Source organism: Pelobates fuscus, chromosome 1 (assembly GCF_036172605.1).
Source record: "Pelobates fuscus isolate aPelFus1 chromosome 1, aPelFus1.pri, whole genome shotgun sequence".
In the NCBI taxonomy this organism is placed as follows: Eukaryota; Metazoa; Chordata; class Amphibia; order Anura; family Pelobatidae; genus Pelobates; species Pelobates fuscus.
In genome coordinates, this window is record NC_086317.1 from 158,316,479 (window position 1) to 158,339,742 (window position 23,264).

Genomic DNA, 23,264 nt, shown 5'->3' on the forward strand with positions numbered 1-23,264 from the left:
CTCAGGCACATACACAGGTAGACAGTGCATCAATGTGTATATGTGACACTTTTTTGTTAGTGGGGCCTCATGTTTGCATTTCGCCTAAGGCCTCATAAAGTCTAGAGCCGCCTCTGGATCCAACAGACATAACATGACTGATTTGCATGCCATGATGACTTTAGTCTTGTCATCTATAGGCCAAATTAATGACAGACTTGAAAGACTGTAATGAGGAAATTTGGCTGTTACTCCAGCCATATCGGCCATCACTGGTCAGCCAAGTCTTCCTGTGTTACAACAGGGTAACACAGTACAGGCATACCCCACTTTTAAGTGCACAATGGGACCAAAGCATGTATGTAAAACAAAAATGTACTTAAAGTGAAGCAATACCTTTTTTCACTTCCCAATGCATGTACTGCATTGCAATAGTAATTTAGAGGCATAACTGATACCGCAACTGCAGATTAACAGTGATTTTATTTCTAGTGATTTATTTAGTGATTTCCAGTGGGCTTTTATTCATTTAAAACAATCAGTAAAAAGAAAAATCTTGTTCCAGATTTATCTTTAATGTTTTACTCATCTGACAACCTTAAACTATGACGAAAAGTAAAATAAACCTGCCCACTGGGCCATTTTCTGCCAATACAGTGCCAATTTATATTTGTTAGCAGTTTAGTTGCACACTTTGTTTGGAAACACCTCTTCATCACTTTAAGCATTTATGGTTTAACTTTGAATCCTCAGAATTGTGGCCAATGCAGCTAAGCTGCTAAGTCATAGTTATAGAAAATGGCAGGGTAAACTCTTTCACTGGATGGCAGTCGATTGCAGAATAAGGACAATGTAGGGGCAAAATATATATATATATATTTTGCCTTAATGAAAGCTATTCCAACATTGTACACATTGATAAAACACACCTTAAACCATATTTTTTTAAAATCTAAATACATTTTATAAATCATAGTTTCTTTTGAAGTTTGGCAAATAAAACATATACGTATATTTCTACTTCTACTCATCTGATAAGATGTAGTAACATTTAATTTCAGTTAATATGACAGAGCAAGTAGAGAAGAGAATGGCAGAGCTTATTCCTGCTGGCATGATATGGCATGACATTCAATGTTTACATGCTGTGCTTTTCCAGAATTGAATTCTATATACTTGGCATTAATCTACATTTTTATATTTGTATAACAGCTGTTGATTGCCCTATTCCAAATGTGCCCTATTCAAGAAAGATATCAGGATTTACTACTCCATACTCACTGAACAGTGTTGTGATTTTTGATTGTTATAATGGTTTTCGTATGAATGGAACCAGCACTGTAAAATGCAATATTAAAAGCGAATGGGAGCCTTCACTACCAGACTGTCTTGGTAAGTACAGCTTTATACTCATTTTATTTTTCTTTCAAAAATGCCACCAATATTAGTCTTTAATCCATTGTTAAGACACAAGGACCAGAGTGGTTAAATGAGAAGTCTGGAACAAATATAAAGAGTGAAACTAGAATAATAACATGTGGGATGAGGGTAAGGACTTGTATGTACGTAGTGGGCATTGGATGAGATATCCCATTTAAACCAACCATGAACTCTCCAAATAACGACAGACACTAAAACTTTGGATATAACAGGCCACAGCATTTATTAAAAATCAAAATACTGTAACGAATACAATTTGTATAAAACTGTACAACATAACTTATCATATAAATAACGGTGCATAATGTCATACAGTATGCTCTTAATGTACTCAAAACGTCCTTGCCAATCTAACTCACCCCAAAGGATCTTCCCCTCTGCATAATAAATTCCTCTTCCCTTTTGGGCTCCCCACCAGCCGGCTTTTAGCTCGGTGGGGGCCCGACCAAAATGCTCCCCACCAGCTGGCTTTTAGCTTGGTGGGGACACGTCCAACCTGGTACCCCTTACGATTTACCATAAGCGACAGGGGAGGATGAGACCCGGCCATTATCCCCTTACTCGTCTACCCGCAAACCATCTCCCACCCTATTTGGCAAGGACAAACCATCTCACAACCCAAGGCCTGTTCCACCACCTCCAGGATCGCCAAATTAAAGAGGTCGAGCCCAACCTCAGTCAAATGTACACCATCCGGGCGAAATTAATTGTCCGCCTCCTTTTCAAAGACCTGATGGCGATTGTTGAGCAAGATTCGACAAGGCAGGGAATTCGCCGGGCCCACATACAGAAAGTCGTCTAGATCCCGACTCCTGACGCACCACCCATTTCAAGAATGTAAAAACAGGATATGTACATTCAAAGTAAAATCAGGATATGGAACAGCCCATCGGTAGGCACATATCCATGTAATACCGACCATCGAAAACACAACCAAAGAGGTGATGGCCGGATGCACTGGCAACAAGCGTAATGCCGATTCCACGTCCGCCTTTGCCAGCAATGCCCCAGGGCCCGCCACCCAGACCATGCGAACAGCTGCATAGAATGAAGCGTAAGACACCCAACACAGCTTCGCAGAGATATCTACATTTACAGAACTCCCATGAGGGTATGATAAATGATGAATTAAGTTACATTTCCCCGCCTCCTTCTTGGGCACCACACCCAAGGGGGACACGTGCAAATTGGGCAGTGGAGGAACATCAAAGGGCCCCACCACATGCCCCAGCGATACCTCCTTCTGAAGCTTGTCCAGGACCACTTTAGGAAAGTCCTGCACCGACTTCAAATTCCGAACCACCCCCAAGGGCGGGTGCTGCGAGAAGGGAATCCAGAACCCACGTTCAAAGCCCTCTATAAGTAATCCAGCTTCCCAATTGTTTCTATAGCAGCCGAGCCAGGGGCACATCTTGTTTACGTCCACCAGCATCATCACCCTTAGCTCCCAAGTCGTCCTTGTCCCCTGGCTTACCCTGTTTAAAGCATCGCGAGGCATAGTGGGCACCTCCGCAGTGGGAGCATTCATGCTTAAACTGGCACGATGCACCCCACTTGCCTTGACCGTCATTGAATTTCCAACCTGGTTGCTGATGTATGGCCGATGGGCTGCCCTCCCCCAAAGAAAGGACGAAATCCCCCTTTGGTGCGCCACCAGGCGAGTCATGATGGAGAGCCAGAGGCCAATGTCCATCTAATACCACAATATAGAGGGGCGAACCTCGAGCCGTCGACAAAATTGCTCGTCATATAGCCACCAACCCTGGCCACCATAAGTATGACAAGCGTTCCATATGGTGTCCTGATAACAGAACAATGCCTTCTCCCCAATCACGCTGGCCAAAATGGCGCCGAAAGACTTGGGAATCTTCCCATAGCAACATTTTTCCTTATCTTTATCAGACTCTTTCCCATTCTTGTACCCCAGAGGAGGACTGTCCTCCAAGGGCAACAGTGAAAATATCTCGACAAATTCCCCTTTCCAGATTTTTTCCCTAATTTTCGGCTTCAGATGCAAACCCAGGGCGCCCAACCAGCAGATATACGGCGCCCCTTATGCCACGTCCACAACACCCATTGGATCCTCTAAATCCCCAGGGTTGCTCACCATCGAGGGGGCCGCCAACCCACCAAGGGGGCCGCCAACCCGCAACCAACTGCCACTCTGGGAACCAAGCTTACCACCCCACCTGCCTGTGAACCCGCCACGGGGACAGAAGTTACCACACAGAGCGCAGCTGACTATCCAACCCCTGGGGCCCCTGCATCAGCGCACCCCGCTCCCACTGAGAAAGGACACCCCGCAATTCCGACATAAACCCACTTAGTCCTAATTTCCAACCTGGTGGCGCCCCTGGAAGTCGGAGCAGACACCTGGGAAATGGAATCCTGAGACTGCACTGTGGTTCTTATGCTCACAGGAGCTCCAGACGCCAACTGCTGGACAGATCCGGCAACTGTACCCTTAGCCTGACGAAGTAGTGGAGAGTCAGTGAGCCCACACCCCAGATCAAGAGGCTGCCAAAACAGGTAAGGACAGGGAGAGGAGGGGGCCTCAGGAACAGTCCAGACAGGTGTAGCTGAGCAGGGGAGGGAGAGAAAAGAGGAGGAGGGGTAGCAGAAGAAAAAGGGAAACTGCAGGAGATGCATGCCACGCGCCATGTGGCTCATGTGCATGGACCTGTTGCTAAATCTGGCCCGGGCTGCGACTCCCATACTGGGCTCGAGGAGGGGCACGTGAGCTCAGACGAGCCAGAGGGTGGGTGAGCTGACCCGCGCTAGCGCGGCCACCCAGGGAGGATTGCTGCGGGAATGGAAACAGGGGGAGCCACACCGCGGGTAGGGGAGACCGCACCGCCAGACGGCTGGGGCTGGAGTAGGCAGAGCTGCCGTCCACCGTCCACTGCTGCTTCAGCCCTGAGGGCTGAACGGATGGCCTCAACATCCATGTCACAGGCCGAAATCACCAACAGGTCCAAACAACAGGAGGAATTTCAAACTGTTGCTGGCCCGGATCCCAAGTGGAACTGATGTCAGCTTACTTTTTCACCGCCTACTTCCTCACATCCAACACTCCCACACATAAACAGCCAATCATAATTCATTCATTCCCACACTCATACATGTGCCCTTGTCCGCTAAGCTGTGCACTCTCCCTTGGTCCTGAATGCAGATACTACAGGCTGTCTGCTCAACAGCTCTGCAAGGGTTAAATGAATCGAATACAAAGGGAACTAAAACAAAACAAAGAGAATGGAAAGGTTCATACCAAGACTTTAAAGTAGCAACGCTTAAAGGAACACTAGAATGTTAGCAATACAAAACTGTGTTCTTAACACTATAGTATCCCACTACTCCCACCCCCTCCCCTCCCCAGCAATGAAGGAGTTTAAAACACTTACCTGATTCTAGCGCTGAGGACCTTATACTATATGAAGCAGCAGAAAGTGCATTTAGTGGCTGTCTGATAGAAAGCCAATAGAGGCAGTCTTAGTCCTGTAATATAAACATTCTCTAAAACTGCAATGTTTTTACTTACAGGGTTAAGGGAACAGGGGCTCTGGACCCAGACCACTTCAATGAGATTAAGTGGTCTCGGTGCTATAGTGTAAATTTACCTATACAATAACACCTCTTACAAGAGGATGAGTATGGTATCTGCATGTAACCCTCTGGTCCACAGGTTTCATTCCGAGGATTAACCTACATCCTGTGTCCTATTATTGATATTAAGTGGTCTGAATGCGTAGTGTCTCCTTAAGGACACACGTTCTGTAATAAAAGGGAATCATGACGGAATATTTCCATCATGTGTCCTTAAGGGGTTTTGCGGTCAAAATGGACAAACCGTAATAGAAAAATTCTGTCAGCTATGCTTCCAGTTTCTCTTCCCTGGCCTTAAATTTGAAGTTCAATTTGAATTTACCTTAAATTCTCTATTTAGCAAAAACCCTGCAGACTCTTGTCAGAGCAGTATGTTTCATCTATTTAGCTTACTGTTGAATTCATGTTTCTTGTCATCATAACTGATTCCAGTTGTCCCTTGACTTTTCTGATCTTTAGAGGCAGATCTATGTATTTTGTCTTTGACTATGTTTGCTTATCTGATATTGAGTACATCTGGTGTCACAAAGTATAGAGGATTTACATCACTGAGAATGCCAATGATAATTGCCAATACAAATCCCAATTATAAAACCAATCACAAACAGCTGTTAAAGATTATATAAGCGCTATATATATATATATATATATACATATACACACACTTTTTTAAAAAAAATAAATTTTCTGCTCTTTTCAGCTGCCTACTGTAAAGAACCTACATTGATTAATGGATATACCACTGGAACCCCAACATCCTTCCATGATACTTTGGAAAAAGGATATAATGTGGGGGATACCATACAAATGAAATGTAATACTTGGTATTCCTTAAAAGGAGACTATAAAATAACCTGTGGATCTGATTTCATGTGGAGTCCTGCTGTGCCTATCTGTGAGAAATGTAAGTGTGCATTCTTTTTTGTGAACACAAATATATAGGTATTAATAGAGAACTTAATATATTCTTGTGCAAATCAAGATTTTCTATCAGGTTTACAGCTTAATTTCTTTCAAAACATTGCTTTATTTGAATATTTTTCTTCTGTTTACTTGTCCATCACCACTATCCCAATTTATATATGAACTGTACTTTTATTTTATATTTCCAGGTAGATAAAGGAAGCTATAGCATCAAAAATGTCAATTAGAGGTGTAAATACACAAAAGACAAAAAGTACACAATGTCTGGTATTTACAACGCATATGTTATTCATGTATGGCTCTGAAATATTTCCATTATTTGTGAAGTCTGAAATAAAGTGATCCCTCCGAATTCTCTGGGCTGGTGTTCTATCAAAACCCCCTACCCCGTAAAACTTCTCTACCCACATCTGTCCCCTGTGCTGCACATGCACGCTAGCACTCCTGTTGGGGTAGGGAAATATGAGGGAGGCTGGGAGTATGCCGATGATGAGGCATCAGCTGGACTGGGAACTCTGGGAACAAGGTGCTGGAAAGTAAGTAATGCTTGCTTCACACTGACAATTTAAGTTAGTACATTTACTACAGCACAGGCAAATGGGACATTTACGGTTAAGTGAGGGTTAAAAACACAAATTTAACCTCTCTCGCTCCTTACCCTGACCCTTTGGGGTAAAAGGCAAATAACCCTTGCCATAATTCTAATTTTAATGTTTTTCCCTTGGTACACTAATCTCTAAATAAAAAAATGCCTTCTAATTTTAACCCCAACATTAACCCTAAATGTCCCATGTCCTGTGCTTAGTGAATGCACGAACTATAATGTAAGTGTAAAACCTTCCAGGACTTTGCTGTGAAGGAGTTCCCAGTCCAGCTGATTTCTCATCAATGGGAGTATGCACTGGTCTCGCACATGCTCCCAGCCTCCATCAGGTTTTCAAGCCAATTATGAGTGCTAGCGTGCATGTTCAGCACAAGGGACAGATGATACCCCTCACGGAAGTGACGTGGGTAGGACATTTTGATAAACAAACAACCGGCCCAAGAAATCTTGTTGCCTGTGTCCAAGGATGAAATGCCCAAAACCATGCCCACTAAAACACGCCCTCATACATTGTTATATGATGATACATAAAACTAAAATTAAACTTAATGATCAGCTGATTCACTTTATGTAGCTTGCAAGTGCTGTCATAATGCCTCCATATGGTGCCCTTTCCCAGCCCCTCTCTGTGTCGTGGTCCCCTTCTCCAGCCCCTCTGTGTATTATTGTCCCCTTCCCCAGCCCTTCTGTATATCATTGTCCCATCCCCCTCTCTGTGTTATTGTCCCCTTCCCCAGGCTCTTTTGTGTACCCTCCTTCCTTCTTCCCTTGCACACCTATTTACTTCAGTTTATGTAGTGTGGTCAAGCAGATCGCAGTAGAGGAGCTTATTTTTCCTCTACCTGGACCAACAGTTCAGTTCTCTCACTTAGAACTTTCTTTTAGACCATGTAGAGAATAAAGATTCTCTACCTTGGACCAGTCGGCTCGGCTATACTACATGAAGTGACTGGCTGTGCGCTCTCCTCCTGCCGGTCACCCAGAGTCTAGATATTGCTCCCCCATGGCTTTATGGCCTAAGGTGGCCACCTGATGGTAGCACTTGCCCTGAGCTTTTACCTGAGTCTCAGACTGCTCTGCGACAGTCCCGGCTGTCAGGCCTGACTTGGGCTGTGAGAGAGCGTCTTCAGGGCAGCGCCTGTGTGACGGTAATATCAGGCCTGCTGCTGTCTGAACTGCAATTGCCCCCGATTTCAGAAAATAATATATATACACACACATTAACACAAACTGCCTAATACATACATTCATACACACACACACAAATTACCTAAAACCTTTATCCATACTTGCACACTGACTAATACATACAACACAATCTCTCATCTTTCTCTGTCTCCAACCAATAGCTCCCCCAACCCCACTCCCTCTGCTGTTCTACGCTCATTCACACCTGCTACAGTGGAAGTGGTCTCTGCTCCAGTCCTTCTGCCCCACAACCTGTTCCATTGATCCTATTCCCTCGTATCTCATCTGCACTCTGTCTCCTTCTATTGCTCTGCTTTTCACTACTTTTCAACCTCTCCCTCTCCTCTGGAATTTTTCCTTCACCCTTTAAACATGCAACTGTAACCCCGATTCTGAAAAAGCCCAACCTTGAACCTAACTCCCCATCCAGCTACCGCCCTATCTCGAGTGAGTCTTGTCAGTCTGTTGAAACGGCTGTGACCAAAGTGTCTAATGATTTAATCGTTGCTAAATCTTGTGGTCACTATTCTGTCCTAATTCTCCTTAAACCTTTCTGCTGCTTTTAACACTGTTGATCTTCACTTTTTCTCATACTCCATAGTCTTGGTTAGAGTTGAGCGAACCCGAACTGGAAAGTTCGGGTTTGTACCGAACATTACAGTTTTTGGACCCCGGATCCGAACACGGACATTTCAGTGTATGTTCGGGTTGGAGTTCGGTGTTCGGCGATTTAATGGCGCATTCTGAAAGGCTGCATGCCAGCCAATCAACAAGCGTTTGACTGGTGTGCCCTTAGAAGCCATCACAGCCATGCCTAGTAATGGCATGGCTGTGATTAGCCAGTGCAGCATGTGACCCAGGCTCTATATATAAGCTGGAGTCACATAGTGCCGCACGTCACATGAGCTCTTATTAGTGTAGGTGCCAGTGCCGATGACGCCGTTCTCAGCCTTGCTATCCCGCTTCTATGTCTCCTTGAAAAAACGCTTGATGGAAGAGGATGTGGCACAGGAGGAAGAGTAGGAGGAAGAGAGGTCATTTCCACGGTTATCCGGTCAGTCATTCACCAGTGGCTTGGAGGGTGGGTTCCTGCACCAGCATAGGCCAGGTACACAATTGTCCAGCCAAGGCACAGTTCTTGAGGATGAGGAGGAACCGTGTTCACAGCAGGGTGGCACCCAACGCAGCTCGTGGGCATCACTGGAGTGTGGCTGGGGGGATATGGAGGAAACAGACAATACACCTACCACAGAGGACAGCTTGCCTCTGGGCAGCCTGGCACACATGAGCAACTGCATGCTGCAGTGCCTGCGCAACAACTGCTGGTAGACGCGCTGCTGAGGGCATTCCCAACTGACACCGGGGGCTCAGTGGAAGTACAAGGTGAAGGAAGAGGTCGCCAACGCAGCTGGGGCACCGCCAACACCTCAGAAGGCAGGGTTAGAATGGCCGAAATGTGGAAAAGCTTTGTCAGCACGCCACAACAACCAGCACCACCATCTGATATGGAACGTCTTAGCAGGAGGCAGAAACTTTCATCAGGATCTTAACTATATACACACACATATACACATATACATACATATATATTTTTTCTAATTATTTTTATTTACATATAGGGATATATATATATATATATATATATATATATATATATATATATAAAAAAAAATCCGTTCTAGGTGTATTTTGATATAACAAAATTTCACATATATATATTTTTTAATGACTTATTTTTTTATTTTTCATTTTTACGTGTATTCTACGTGTATTTTGATATTAATGTATATTAATATTTAAATATACTTAGACCGTGTATGTGTAAGTGTGTGTATATGTGTATGTATGTATATATGTGTGTGTATATATATATATATATATATATATATTTATACACACACTTAGATTATATATACATATATATATATATATATACAAGTATATATTATTTAATTGTAAACTTTTTAAAACTTTATTTTACTTTATTACAGGCAGCAGGGGGACTACCTGTCATTCCAGACACTCCCCCTGCTGGCACTGTTATGGACGGCTATTCCGTCCGTGTTAACGTGAGGTCCTCGCAAGGATCTTGCGATCACATGGCCCAGGAGGGCCGGATCAGACGCAGGGGGACTCCCTGGGATGCCAGGCAAGTCCCCCCATCGCGATCGCCGGCGTGGGATCGCCAGCGAGCAGGCAAGTCCCCAGGACGGCTGGGATGTACTATGCTGCTGTCCTTAAGGGGTTAAACACATTTGTTTCTACACTTCATCAAGTCTAGGCTGATGTTTCAGGAATTAGTACCTATAATCACTGCTTCACTGGGTTTGTGAGAACTACAGCGGATATACTCGCCGGAGTATAGGGGATCCATTACATTTATGTGACCCAAGTTGCAAAATTTCAAATATTCTTAAAAATGCTACTTCTTTTGATGACTGAGCTTCTGTACTAAGTTCATCCACCAGGTCAGCTTCCTTGCTGCTACCAGGGGACTCTGGAGCGCTTCAAAACCAGTTGCTGAAGCTTGACTGGAATTGCCGAGGACCTCTTCCACCGGACCATGCTGCATCTCTCTTCTTCCAGGCAGGTATCTTCCCCTCTGTTTTTGCCTTTTCTGTTCCTCTACCAGGCAAGTATCTGGAAACGTCTATTTGTGCTGCCACAAACTAATGCCTTTACAAAGGCCGTTGTGGCTCTCATGACTAGCTCTCTCTTAACATGTCCCTGGGTTCAGTGCAGCCAGAAAACAGCCACAACAACTCTGTTACTGGAATCCCTAAGCAAATCAGACAGGACACGCCATTCCCAAGGAAAATAACACACAAAACTTTATTTTTACTCAAGACTAGGCTGTCACGAACGCACCCTACTTCAAGAGTGTGCATGACGTAGTTGTGGTGGTGAAAGGGTTAAAGTACACTATTTGTCTGCACTAGATGGGAAATAATGACATAACACCACCCACACTTAAACATAATAATATAACTACTACTATTTTAACGCTGCCACCGCCAAGACAATTTATAAATGGGGTGCCTTGGTGCCCCAGGTAAATCAATAATTAAAACCCACTAAATACAAATTCGCACAATATTTAAGGAATTGCAAAAATACCAATTAGTCTCTTCAGGTAACGTGATCCTTTACCAGACAAAGGCAGAACTTAATAAAGGAATATTTATTATGAGCAAAAAAATAGTCACGGTGCATACAAAAATATAGATGACAAGCAAATTATTTACACCAACAACTAGAGATGTCGCGAACTTCCTGCCGAACCGTTCGCGAACTGTCCGCCGGCTAACAATAGCGTGTTCGCGGCGAACGAACATACGCAATTTCCGGTCCGCCCCCTATTCGTCATCATTGAGTGAACTTTGGCCCGGAACCTCACAGTCAGCAGACACATTCCAGCCAATCAGCAGCAGACCCTCCCTCCCAGGATGTGTCTGCTTCCGGGCCAAAGTTCACTCAATGATGACAAATAGGGGGCGGACCGGAAATCGCGTATGTTCGTCCGCCGCGAACACGCTATTGTTAGCCAGGCGGACAGTTCGCGAACGGTTCGGCAGGCCGTTCACGACATCACTATTTATGAACCCTAGTCACACCTCCCTGCATGTGACTTGCACAGCCTTCCATAAACACTTCCTGTAAAGAGAGCCCTATTTAAGGCTTTCTTTATTGCAAGTTCTGTTTAATTAAGATTTTCTTATCCCCTGCTATGTTAATAGCTTGCTAGACCCTGCAAGAGCCTCCTGTTTGTGATTAAAGTTCAATTTAGAGATTGAGATACAATTATTTAAGGTAAATTACATCTGTTTGAAATGCTCTGTCAATCATAGCCAGGGGAGGTGTGGCTAGGGCTGCATAAACAGAAACAAAGTGATTTAACTCCTAAATGACAGTGAATTGAGCAGTGAAATTGCAGGGGAATGATCTATACACTAAAATTGCTTTATTTAGCTAAAGTAATTTAGGTGACTATAGTGTTCTTTTAAAGTAAAAAAAATGTCCACTACACCTGGAACAAACCAGAGAAAAAAAATGATCCCACGCTAAAGTTCAAAATATGCCTTTTGAATTACCCCAACGTGTATTCTTTAATAAATAGTATGTGTTTGTGGAGAAGTTTGAATAACCAACCAGCTAAACTACTCCGAAATGGAACATGGACACACCGTAAAACTTCAAAGTTAGAAACAAACTGAATGGTTGCGTCTCAAATGTGCTCCTTCAACATCCACATATATCTGGCAAAGGTACATACGGGGGTATTGCTGTACTCAGTCGACATAGCTGAGCAACATATGAAGTATTATACAGTCGTGGCACACATAAGGTTTGCAAAATATACTGTGCAAACTCACTTTGTGTGTCAAAAAGGAAGAAAAAACGCTTATGCCACTACACTTGGTACAAGCTAGCGGAAAAATGATCCCACGCTAAGGTACAAAATATGCCTTTTGAAATACCCTGGGATGTCTTCTTTAAGAAATGGTATGCCTCTATGGTGTAGTTGGAATATGTAGCCTGCTCAAGTGCTCTAAAGTGGGACATAGACGCATAAAAACCCTCCATGGAAATTCACACTTAAAAACCTTAACTTGTCACTTCTCTTTTACAGCACTGTAACTTCACAAAAAAGTGTCTAGTTCATACATTGGGCATATTGTTTTACTCAGAAGATGTAACTGAGCATAATTTGGGGGGTTTTATGACAGTGGTACATATCAAGTGTAAGAAATACTGAGCAAAAATGCAACATATATGTAAAAATGCATTTTTTTCCCTCACCACAAACATTGACATAAATTGGTGAAAAAATGGTGACAAGTTAAGGCCATGTAAGATACCCTGGGGTGTCTGCTTTATCAAATGAAAGCCCTTTGTGGGGTTAATTGAACAGTCACACTGCTATAATACCCTAAAATGAGACATAGGCCTGTCAAATCCATCTACGAAAATTCTAACTATAGAAACTGAAATAGCATTGTCTCTTATATGGCATTGTAGCTTTACAGAATAGTGCCAAAGGCATGCAATCGGGGTATCGTTATACTAAGCAGATGTAGCTGAACAAAATATGGGGTTCTGTGCAGGAATAGCACACACCAGCTTGACGGAATACACATTACAAAAACCTTGTTATATGTGTATATGCCAAAATAGAGAAAAAACACAATTTTTCTCCAATATTTAGCAGAGAATGGCGATGAAATGGCTATGTAAAAAGTGTCAAACTAACCTTAGGTAAATAGCCTGTGATGTCTACTTTATATAAATATATATCTTTGTGTGGCAATTTTGTTTTCTTTGATGGCTACTAAACCTACAAGACAAACATACCAACTTCTAAAATTGTTTCACATTAAAATTGTATTTTAGTCCTTGTATTTTGTGGCCTGTAACTTTCAAAATAAGCTGAAATCCTATACATATTATGTACTCTATAAATCATGACACATAAATGAATTTATTTTTAATTACTTTTTACCCCCATTTTTTTTTTGGCATTCTTTATAATTTATGAGATCTTGGCTATGTATATGTGACATCAAATTAAAGCTGTTTGCCCTCTAAAAAACTGTATATAATATGTGTTGGTGCAAAAAATGACAGAGATGCAAATTGCGTTTGAACACAAACAGCAAAAAATGCAAAAATGGCTTTTGTCCTTAAAGGACCACTCTAGTGCCAGGAAAGCATACTCGTTTTCCTGGCACTAGAGTGCCCTGAGGGTGCCCCCACCCTCAGGGACCCCCTCCCGCCCGGCTCTAGAAAGGGGAAAGGGGTTAAATCTTACCTTTTTCCAGCGCTGGGCGGAGAGCTCTCCTCCTGCTCTCCTCCTCCGATCCTCCTCTTCTCCTCCCCGTCGGCTGAATGCGCATGCGCGGCAAGAGCTGCGCGCGCATTCAGCCGGTCACATAGGAAAGCATTCATAATGCTTTCCTATGGACGCTGGCGTGCTCTCACTGTGAAAATCACAGTGAGAAGCACGCAAGCGCCTCTAGTGGCTGTCAATGAGACAGCCACTAGAGGACATAGGGGGAAGGCTTAACCCATTCATAAACATAGCAGTTTCTCTGAAACTGCTATGTTTATGAAAAAATGGGTTAACCCTAGAAGGACCTGGCACCCAGACCACCTCATTAAGCTGAAGTGGTCCGGGTGCCTAGAGTGGTCCTTTAAGGGTAAGACAACCTTTTGAAGCTGTGTCCTTAAGGGGTTAATTATTTTTTCCTTGTTTGTTCCATGAAAGGAACATATTCAAAGTAGAGTTCTAATATATGCAGGGGTGTATTAGCCGCAAGGCAAACAAGGCATTTGCCTTGGGCGGCATTTTTCAGGGGGCGGCAAAAAAAGCCGCCCCCAAATGCCCAGGGCAAATGCCTTGTTAGCCTTGCGGCTAACAAGGCATGCTGGGCGGCCGGCGGGCTGCTGGGAAGTGCGGGTAGGTGGGCGGCCGGCGAGGGAGCACTTCCTCTGAGCGGTCTGCTCAGCTCCCTCGCGCGCCGCAGAGTGAGGCTGGGAGCCGGAATATGACGTCATATTCCGGCTCCGCCTCCCAGCATCACTCTGCGGCGCGCGAGGGAGCTGAGCAGACCGCTCAGAGGAAGTGCTCCCTCGCCGGCCGCCCACCTACCCGCACTGCCCAGCAGCCACTGGACCACCAGGGAGACAGATATCCCCCCCCCCCCCCCCAGCTTTCCCAAAGGTAAGGAGGCTGGGGGGGTTAAATTTAAAAAAAAAAAAAATGTACTAAATATGTGAGTGATTGAGTGTGTTTGTATGTCTGTTAGTGTGTGTGTGTGTATGTCTGTAAGTGTATGTCTGTAAGTGTATGTCTGTAAGTGTGTGTATGTCTGTTAGTGGGTCTGTGTGTGTGTGTGTATGTCTGTGTGTATGTTTGTGTGTGTGTGTATGTCTGTTAGTGTGTGTATGTCTGTTAGTGTGTGTATGTCTGTTAGTGTGTCTGTGTGTGTGTGTGTATGTCTGTATGTGTGTGGGTCTGTGTGTGTGTGTTAGTGTGTGTGTATGTCAGTGTGTGTGTATGTCAGTGTGTGTGTCTGTTAGACTGTGTGTGTGTCTGTTAGACTGTGTGTGTGTCTGCTAGTGAGTGTGTCTGCTAGTGAGTGTGTCTGTTAGTGTGTGTGTTTCTGTTACCTAGTGTATGCGTATTTGTCAGTGAATGTGTGTGTGTGTGTGTGTGTATTTAGAAGGCGGGACGGGGGAAGTGTTCGGTGGGGGTGGCGCGGGTGGGGGGGGAGGGTTGGGTGAGGGTGGCGTGGGTGGGAGGGGGGCGCCTGAGTTTTGTCCTGCCTAGGGCAGCACAAAACCAGGATACACCACTGAATATATGCACAATGTGGTTTTAAACAACATAACCAATTAAATGCTCTGAATATCAGACTTATAATTTGAGGCTCGTTCAAAGGACCAATATATGCACAATGTGTTTAAATAACATGACCAAATACTTAGAATATCGGACTTATGAACTGAGGCACGCTCACTGGGCTGCTTTAAATTACGATGGACACAGGCGGAGGATGTGATCTGAGGAAGCCAGTAGTGGCAAAACGTGTAATCACGCCGTATGTAGTAACATAAGCACGCAATTACGCTACATTGAGTACGAACGCTACTACATGGGAATCCAGAAGTGCAGGCTACTGGGATTACTGAGGAGGACTTTTAGTCAGTGACCGCGATCTGCTAAGTCTGATCGCAGTGACAGCCTGTCACTGCGATCAGAGTTACTATGTGTCAGCCTGTTGGCAGGATCCCCCTGCAGATCGCACTCCCCCTGTGGCCAATTACCGTGATCACACAGTGTGTGTGTGTATATATATATATATATATATATATATATATATACACACACACACACACACAAATGTATTTTATTTTAAAACATGTTTAATAAATTGTTTTTTTTACACCTCCCACCAGCAGAGGGACTATCTGACAGCCCAGACAGTCTCCCTGCTGGCAGATCCACAGCCATCTATAGGGGGCCATGATTTGCCATGGGAGGGCTGCCTGGGCTGTCAGGCAGTCCTCCAGAAGAGGATCGCGGCAGAGGTGAGTAGTTGGAGGCTCCAGGGGCTGAAAGCCGTTACGACGTTCTATGCCCCCGCAACGGCTTTAAAGCCCATTTAAATGGGGACGGCATAGAACGCCGTAACGGCGTTAAGGGGATAAAGAATAAAGTTTTTTCACATTGGAGTTTGGTTGTTCATTGTTTTCCTGCATACAAGGCTGGGATATATATTCAAGGTGCATATAGTCTGAGCAGTTTTTTACCTGCTCCTTTTTTGTGAGTGCTATGCACATAACTGGTTCTCTATATGTATTTGGTGTTTAAACAATATTACACTATATGTGTTTTATCTTTCATGTTGAATTCCTCATATAATATTTTTATATTGTCACAGTGTATTGGCACAATAAGCACTTTAATTGACTGTTTACACATACATGTGATAGGTTATTGCACTGTAAACTAAAGCACTTTTTTGATAAAATATTTGCACAGGATTTAAGCACTTTTTTCTGCAGATATTTGGTTATCTGAATTGCATGATAATGTATGGTACGATTTTAAAGGCACAGCACACTTTATTTCTTGGTTTGATATTTTCTATTTAGTGTTTTAGAGCTGAATTCACTAATAAGGTGCCACTACCTAACATTGTATATTTTATATATTTCACTGTTGGCGCCATATATACACTTGTACATTTTTTTGTGTTTATCTATTATAGGACCTACTGTCCCTTTAAATATTTTATATGCGCAGAGGCAGACGTCATACGTCATGCTGGCCGCGAGCGCAACCAACTGAGACTGTGCAGCCATCTGTACACCAGACCGCCACGTGGGATTGCGCCAAAGGTAAGTGCGACCCGCGGGCGATATTACAGAAACTGTATAACCTGCAATGGAGAGAGCGCTGATTTTTTTTCCTTGTTCACCACAAAACCTAAAGATTCAAGAAAGTGAACAGTAAATGCCGTCTGAGACCTCAGCTGAGAAGCAGAATTGCATAAAATCAGTAAATTGGCCAGGTAATTAAGGCATCAAATGCTCTTGGACAGCAGAAGAGAAACAAAAGGTTAAAGAAGCTTTGTGAAGCACCATGGAGCAGAACTGTGACCGAATGCAAGATAAGTGAATTGTCAGGGATGCCCCTGCCAAAAAAAATGGAAATTGATGACAGGTCGGTAGTCTCCGGTCTTGTTCCGCACCAGGAAAATGTTGCTGAAGAAGCCACCATTGACCTCTTCCACCCTTAGGGAAAGCATGGAGATCTTTTTGTCAATGAGGACCCTGCGAGGGGAGGAGGAGGCTGTGGTGAATGAAACTCCACGACATAGCTTTGGATTGTCTTCAGAACACAACAGTCTTTAGAAATATCCAATTCTAAAAGTAGAGAGTTAGCGTGCCTGCTGTAAACCCCGCAGGTTGGATAACCCCAACAGGACTCACCTGTGGGAAAGCAAGTTCATCCTAACTGAAGCGAGGTAAAACAGGAATACGGAGCAGGAGGCCTGAAAGGCCCCTATCTGAGGGGGAGAAATACAGTCGAAAACAGAGGGTAGACAGGAGGGGGCACAGATAAGGTATAAAAACAGCACTAATACAATCAAATCAAGAAATATAAGCAATAAAATAATGATCGAGATAATCAATACTCTGACCTGTTGCATGCAGGAGCATCAAAGAAAGAGGAGGTGCCCTTGTATACTGTGCTGATCTTTGTTCTTTCTTTAGTGTAAGATCTGTTTGCTGCTGGCGTTTAGTAAAAGAGTATAATGTAAAATATGAAGCCTCCTGTCATGGTGTAAAATATAATACACAGTGATATTTGTTTTGTTCTAGCTTTAGGTTGCAGTTCCCCAGTTATTTCCAATGGACAAGTTATCCTTAAGAATAACAAGGAATATATTCCTGAAATAGATGGTCATGCATTTTCAAATGGTGACACAATTCAGATAATGTGTGATCCTGGCTTTATAATTCAAGAAAGTGAAACTAGTAAGTGTGATTATAAATACCTTAAAGCAAGGTATATATGGACTCCACAACTCCCAGTTTGTGTTCCAGGTGAGTTATTTACTACTATATTATGTATTTATTATATTATTGTGATAACAGTGTGTTGTGGTAAGGTGACAATCAAGCAGGGAATTATAGCACATTGTAGTGGTTATGGTACCAGGAATACCCTGGTGTTTTTTCAGTGTAAATAGTCAAACTATTTTAGAATAGTTTGACAACTTACCTGGTACCTGCCGGATCCTGGGTGGATCTTCCAGTGAAGCCATTAGTTAAAGCACTGAGCTAAGCCTGGCAGTGCTGAAGCTCTCGCCAATGAGCTGGGCCTCCTAGAGGGAGCTTCAAGCTCCACTGAAAGCTGCAACCAGTGCTCAGTGGCCCAAAGGAAGGTTGTCAAACTATTTGCAACCAGCTTTTCTGACGTAAATGCTACACCTAGTGAGACCAGCTTTAAGGTCAAATGGACCTTTTCATGCTGCAATGTGCTGCGGGCCCCTACGGCACTGAAAGTGAAAGTTATCTTGTAATTCAAAGATAAACATGAAGAACATGTAAATGTGCATGCCAATCTGATCTGTGCTCCATAGGTAAAACTAATTTTTATATATATATATATATAATGCCAAAATACCAGAGTATTGCAGTATGCAATGATACCTTTTTTATTGGACTAACATAATATTTCAAAGACAAGCTTTCAAGAGTTTTCCCTCTCTTCTTCAGAAGTCCAATAAAAAAGGTATCATTGCATATTGCATACTGCAATACTCTGGTATTTTGGCATCTTGTGTACTGGACTATTACGGCTAATCCAATCTACGCTATATCTATATATATATATTTATCACTATTTAGTAGAAGTTTTGAACTCCAGCTTTCCTCCTTTAAATGGCCCGGTGCTCAACTGCACGAAAATATAGTTTCCAAAAGAGAGCCAGCACTCAAGGACTTGTATGAAAAATATGAAGGCTTATGTCCTGAGGAAAGTTCACTATGGTGAACTGAAACGTTGACTGTTTGGATTAAAAGCCTTCATATTTTTCATACAAGTCCTTGAGTGCTGGCTCTCTTTTGGAATCTATATTTATTACTATATATACGATCACCAGGACCCCAATCATGCCGGGTAAAGGCCTAAAGTGTGGCTCCTACCCCATCTTTCACTACAGTTCTGTTCCTGGCTGCCCAATATAAAATTTGTGCAAAAATGACATGCATGCACAGCGATAGATGTAATCAGTTTGCTCTGAGCATGTGCTCTGAGCTGGCGAAATGGTCCAATCAAAAGCTCTTCCGTGTTGGAAAAGGCGTGGAAGGCAGCGTAGGGAGCTTCGCCCGCTGCTGGATTCCAGATAAGTTACAAAAAAAACAACGACTTTATTTGCATGTTTTATTGCTTAGTTTAGGGAGGATCCAATGAATAGGGCATAATATGGCATATTAACTGTAAAAAAAAAAAAAAAAAAAAAGAAAATAATTTTTTTTTCTAAAGGATAAGAGTAACCTTTCAAACAAACCTACTAAGTATTCAGCTATTCGGGTCATTGTGCAGTGTCGGATGTCTTGTTGTGATATCCTTTTAAGTGGTCTCACATAATTCTAGCACATTACACAACAACTAGAAATAGAGATTATTAGACTAATAAATTGCCTACAGATACCGTAGGTGTCATCGCATTCTCAAGAGGAGGGAAATAACCCTAAGAATAATACAGCAACTACAGATATAAATTATTAGACCTAAAGTCCAAAAATGTAAATAAAGAATAAGGAGAACATTTAAACTTTATTGATTTAAAAAAAACAAATGTCAGAAGACTAAAAATATATAGACATATATAGTGCTGGACGAAACAATTTGTGATAAATATCCCACAAAAAATAAGAAAGTGGATGTTGGTGATTGGAAGAGTAGGTTATATAGGATAGCAGCTATAAATTCCATGCAGTGCTAATTGATACACACTGTATCTGCCATATATAAACACATTCTGTTACTAAATGATGTACCTAACGTACATTGTATCCTCTCCAATAATCCCCATAACTGTAAACCTGTATTAGTCCAGTCCACGGTGTATATAATTAACTCCCTCTGGACTAATTTGATTGATCAATCTTTCTTTACTCAGTTGAGGTTCGTTGGTAAGGTATGCATATCCAGATATTCCAATTTGTCTGGTTCAATGTGTATCTATTAAACTCCTGATGAATTTGACCAAGCTGTCCTTCGACAGCAGAATCCCCAGATGACAGCTTCTATCCAATATAACCCACTCGTCCTATCACTAACATTTACTTTATTATATTTTTGTTCTGCGATATTTGTCACAAATTGCTTTGTCCAACACTATATGTGCATACCATTTAATAGAATGATGCATTGAGGTTTAAAAATCAGTAAAGTTTGGATTTTAAACGTATTCTCTATAGGAATTTTTGTTTCTAGTTGTTGCATACATTTTGCCGAGTTATTTTCCTCCTCTTTAGAATTAGTTGATGACACCCATCTGTAGACAAACTGGTACGTTATTGTACCAGCTTACCGATCGAGCCACATATTCTTGTTAAAGGATAACACAACACACACACAGTATTTCAGTTAGTTGAAATGTTTTATGTCTATGAAGTAAACCATTTTATTGAAAAATAGGCACTTTTATTTATACATCTGTTACAAAACACCTCCCTGTCTGTCAATCAGTCAGCCAGCCAGACAGGTTTTCTTCCTCCTTCCTTTAGCTGCCCTGAGCTAACTGATGTGACAGTCACCTGAATACTTATACAGGTGCCAGTGAGCCTGTGAGCATCCACAGGGCTCAATCCTTCCTGTCCTCCTTGGCTCCTGCTTCCTCTTTCCCGGCTGCAGCAGCTTTATCCCTGCCCTACACCCTCATCACCTGCACTCATGGCTGAGATTAAGAGGCTTCTCAATGAGTAGAGTCATTAGTCCCAGTAGTCCATAAAACATGGAAACTAGTTGGTAATTTTTGGACGCAAATATCTGCTGGCTGTTAGGAATAACATTGTATGCTTATTTTTAATAATAACATTGAAAAAAAAAATTACATGACTATTTACTACAGTGAGAATAGTATGAATTCATAGTGAATTTAAATAAATGTCAATATTAAGTCTAACATTGCTCAACTGGAAACAAAGCTAATTTGGAGGATGTTTTCATTTTAACTATTTTTAAAGGGATACTATAGACATCAAAACAACTTTAGCTTAAAGGGGCACTCCACTGCCCAAATACAAAATAAGTGAAAATCACTGCTTAGTTGACATACCCCAAATGAAAACTTGCATGCATTTAATTATGTTAATTATGAATTTTTGTAATTGGGAGGAAATCTAAAACAGCTTATAAAAGCTGCAGTTGTCTTATCTGCTGCCTTTTCAAACCTCCCCTTTCTAACCAGCCCAAACTTTCTGTAGTAGCCCAATCACATACTTCCCAATGCAGCTCAACTAAAAGTATTTGCAAGGCAGGTGCTCTGAGCAATTCCTGCCTCTTGAGTTTAGCTCCAATGACCTAACAAAACCAGGAAGTTAAAGAATATGTTGTCTGATTAAAAGTCATGGGGTGTAACCAGGTTAATTCCTAAAAGTGTCCATTTTTAAATTTGCACTTTTAGCAAAATGAAAAAAAGAGGATTGAGCTATTCACCACATAACTTTTCAGCAAGGTAGAGTGCTTTAGGGGTCTGGAGTGTCTCTTTAATTAAGCAGTTTGGGTGCATAGATTCTGTCCCTGTATATTTACTGTTCAATTCTCTGCCATGTGGGAGTGAAATTATTTTTGTTTCTGTCCATGCTGCCCTAGTCACACCACCCTTGGTTATCTCCTGTTCTAAAAAAAATAATTTAATCACACACAGAAGGCTCATGCAGGGTCTAGAAGGCTATTAACAGAGCAGGAGACAAGAAATTACACATTAAACAGAATTTGCAATAAAGCAAGTATAAACATTAGATCCATCTTTACAGGAAGTGTTTAGGAAGGCGGTGCAAGTCAGACACAGGGAGGTGTGACTAGGATTGCATAAACCAGGTGATTTAACTCTTAAGTGGCAGAGCATTCAGCAGTGAAACTGCATATACACCAAACTGCCTCATTAAGCTGAAGTTGTTTTGGTGTCTATAGTGTCCCTTTAAAATTCATTGGTATTCCAAACAATTCTCACAGTGAATAATCCTGATCGTGTCTTACCTATTATATAAGGAGTAAACTGTTAGCTCTATTTTCCAAATGTGGGAGGCATGGGTTACTAGGAATTTAGCTAAGACTCTAGTAATAGCCAAAACCATAGGGTAATAGTTCTTATTACAATCAGTTATGGGTTTTAATGTGCACATTTACACACTTATTTAACCCCGTAATCTCCAATAACATGACAGGTGGTAATTATTGGAAGGAATTTGCCATAATCATGGGCCTTGATGAGTTATTCAAATATTTATTAAATAAAATAGTTATTTTAAAATGCCATTTATGAAAATATATTAATGTATATCATTTTGGACATATCAATTACAATTAATCCAGTCTAATTTACAACAAAATACGTATTTAACAATGATTTTTTTTGTTTTTTTTTGTTCTGTGACTAATGCTGACTTTTTATATTTGGTTTTAGCCAAGAACTGAAACTCACATTGATGTAACGGAATAATGAACAATTTTATATTCAACATAATGAAGAGAGCTCTAATGTCTGACCGTACTGCAGAGATATTTTAACAGAGTACCTTGGGATATATTCAATACAACAAATCTGATTAAAAGGGCTATTGTGAAAATCAGTAATTTGTAAGGCTTATTTTTTCACTCCTGTGGCTGGTTGAATATTATGACTTAATAAATTCTGTTGCTGTCCCATGATTCACATATTTTGTCCTGGAGTAAGACTCTCAAAATTTGCAGGCAGCCCAGAATATGGTTGTCTTGATGCTCCACTAACTGGATTATTAAAGAAACACTATAGGGTCAGGAATTCTTGACCCTATACTGTTAAAAACACCATCTAGCCCCTGTTACCACCCTAAATATAGTAACATCTTACCTTTATTCCATTCTGCTACTGCTGGATCTGCCCCTGATCTGCCTCCTTGGCTGACATCATGTCAGGATCGGGACAGGGATCCAACACGCAGAGTACAAACAGGTACAGGGTACGTATACCGTACCTTAGAATGGCCGGACTAACGTAAGTAGTAGTAAAGAATGGTCTAAAAACAAGCCGAGGTCGAGGGAACGAGAGAGCAGGTAAACGAGAGACAAGCCGAGTCAAAGGGTAATAGAGGTAAACGAGGTAGAACAGACAAGCCGGGTCAAAACCAAAGAAACTAACAGAATACAAGAGCACTGAGTGACTAGACAAGCTAGAACCACGACAGGGCAATGAACAAACGTAGAAAGCCCTCTTTTATACCCTGATTCTAAACAGGTAAT

The 23,264-nt window shown here is 42.1% G+C and overlaps 1 protein-coding gene across 1 annotated transcript in view; it reads left to right on the top strand.

Annotated features, from left to right (window-relative positions):
- The window catches only part of LOC134608431 (complement component receptor 1-like protein), a 59,162-nt gene extending 36,547 nt beyond the window's left edge, over positions 1–22,615 (top strand). The window contains exons 7-10 of the mRNA XM_063451235.1: positions 1,192–1,371; positions 5,723–5,926; positions 17,630–17,854; positions 22,450–22,615. Coding sequence (XP_063307305.1) covers positions 1,192–1,371; positions 5,723–5,926; positions 17,630–17,854; positions 22,450–22,460 — 620 coding nt within the window. The 3' untranslated portion in view covers positions 22,461–22,615. The remainder of the gene's footprint in view (positions 1–1,191; positions 1,372–5,722; positions 5,927–17,629; positions 17,855–22,449) is intronic.
- Positions 22,616–23,264: the final 649 nt, after the last annotated feature.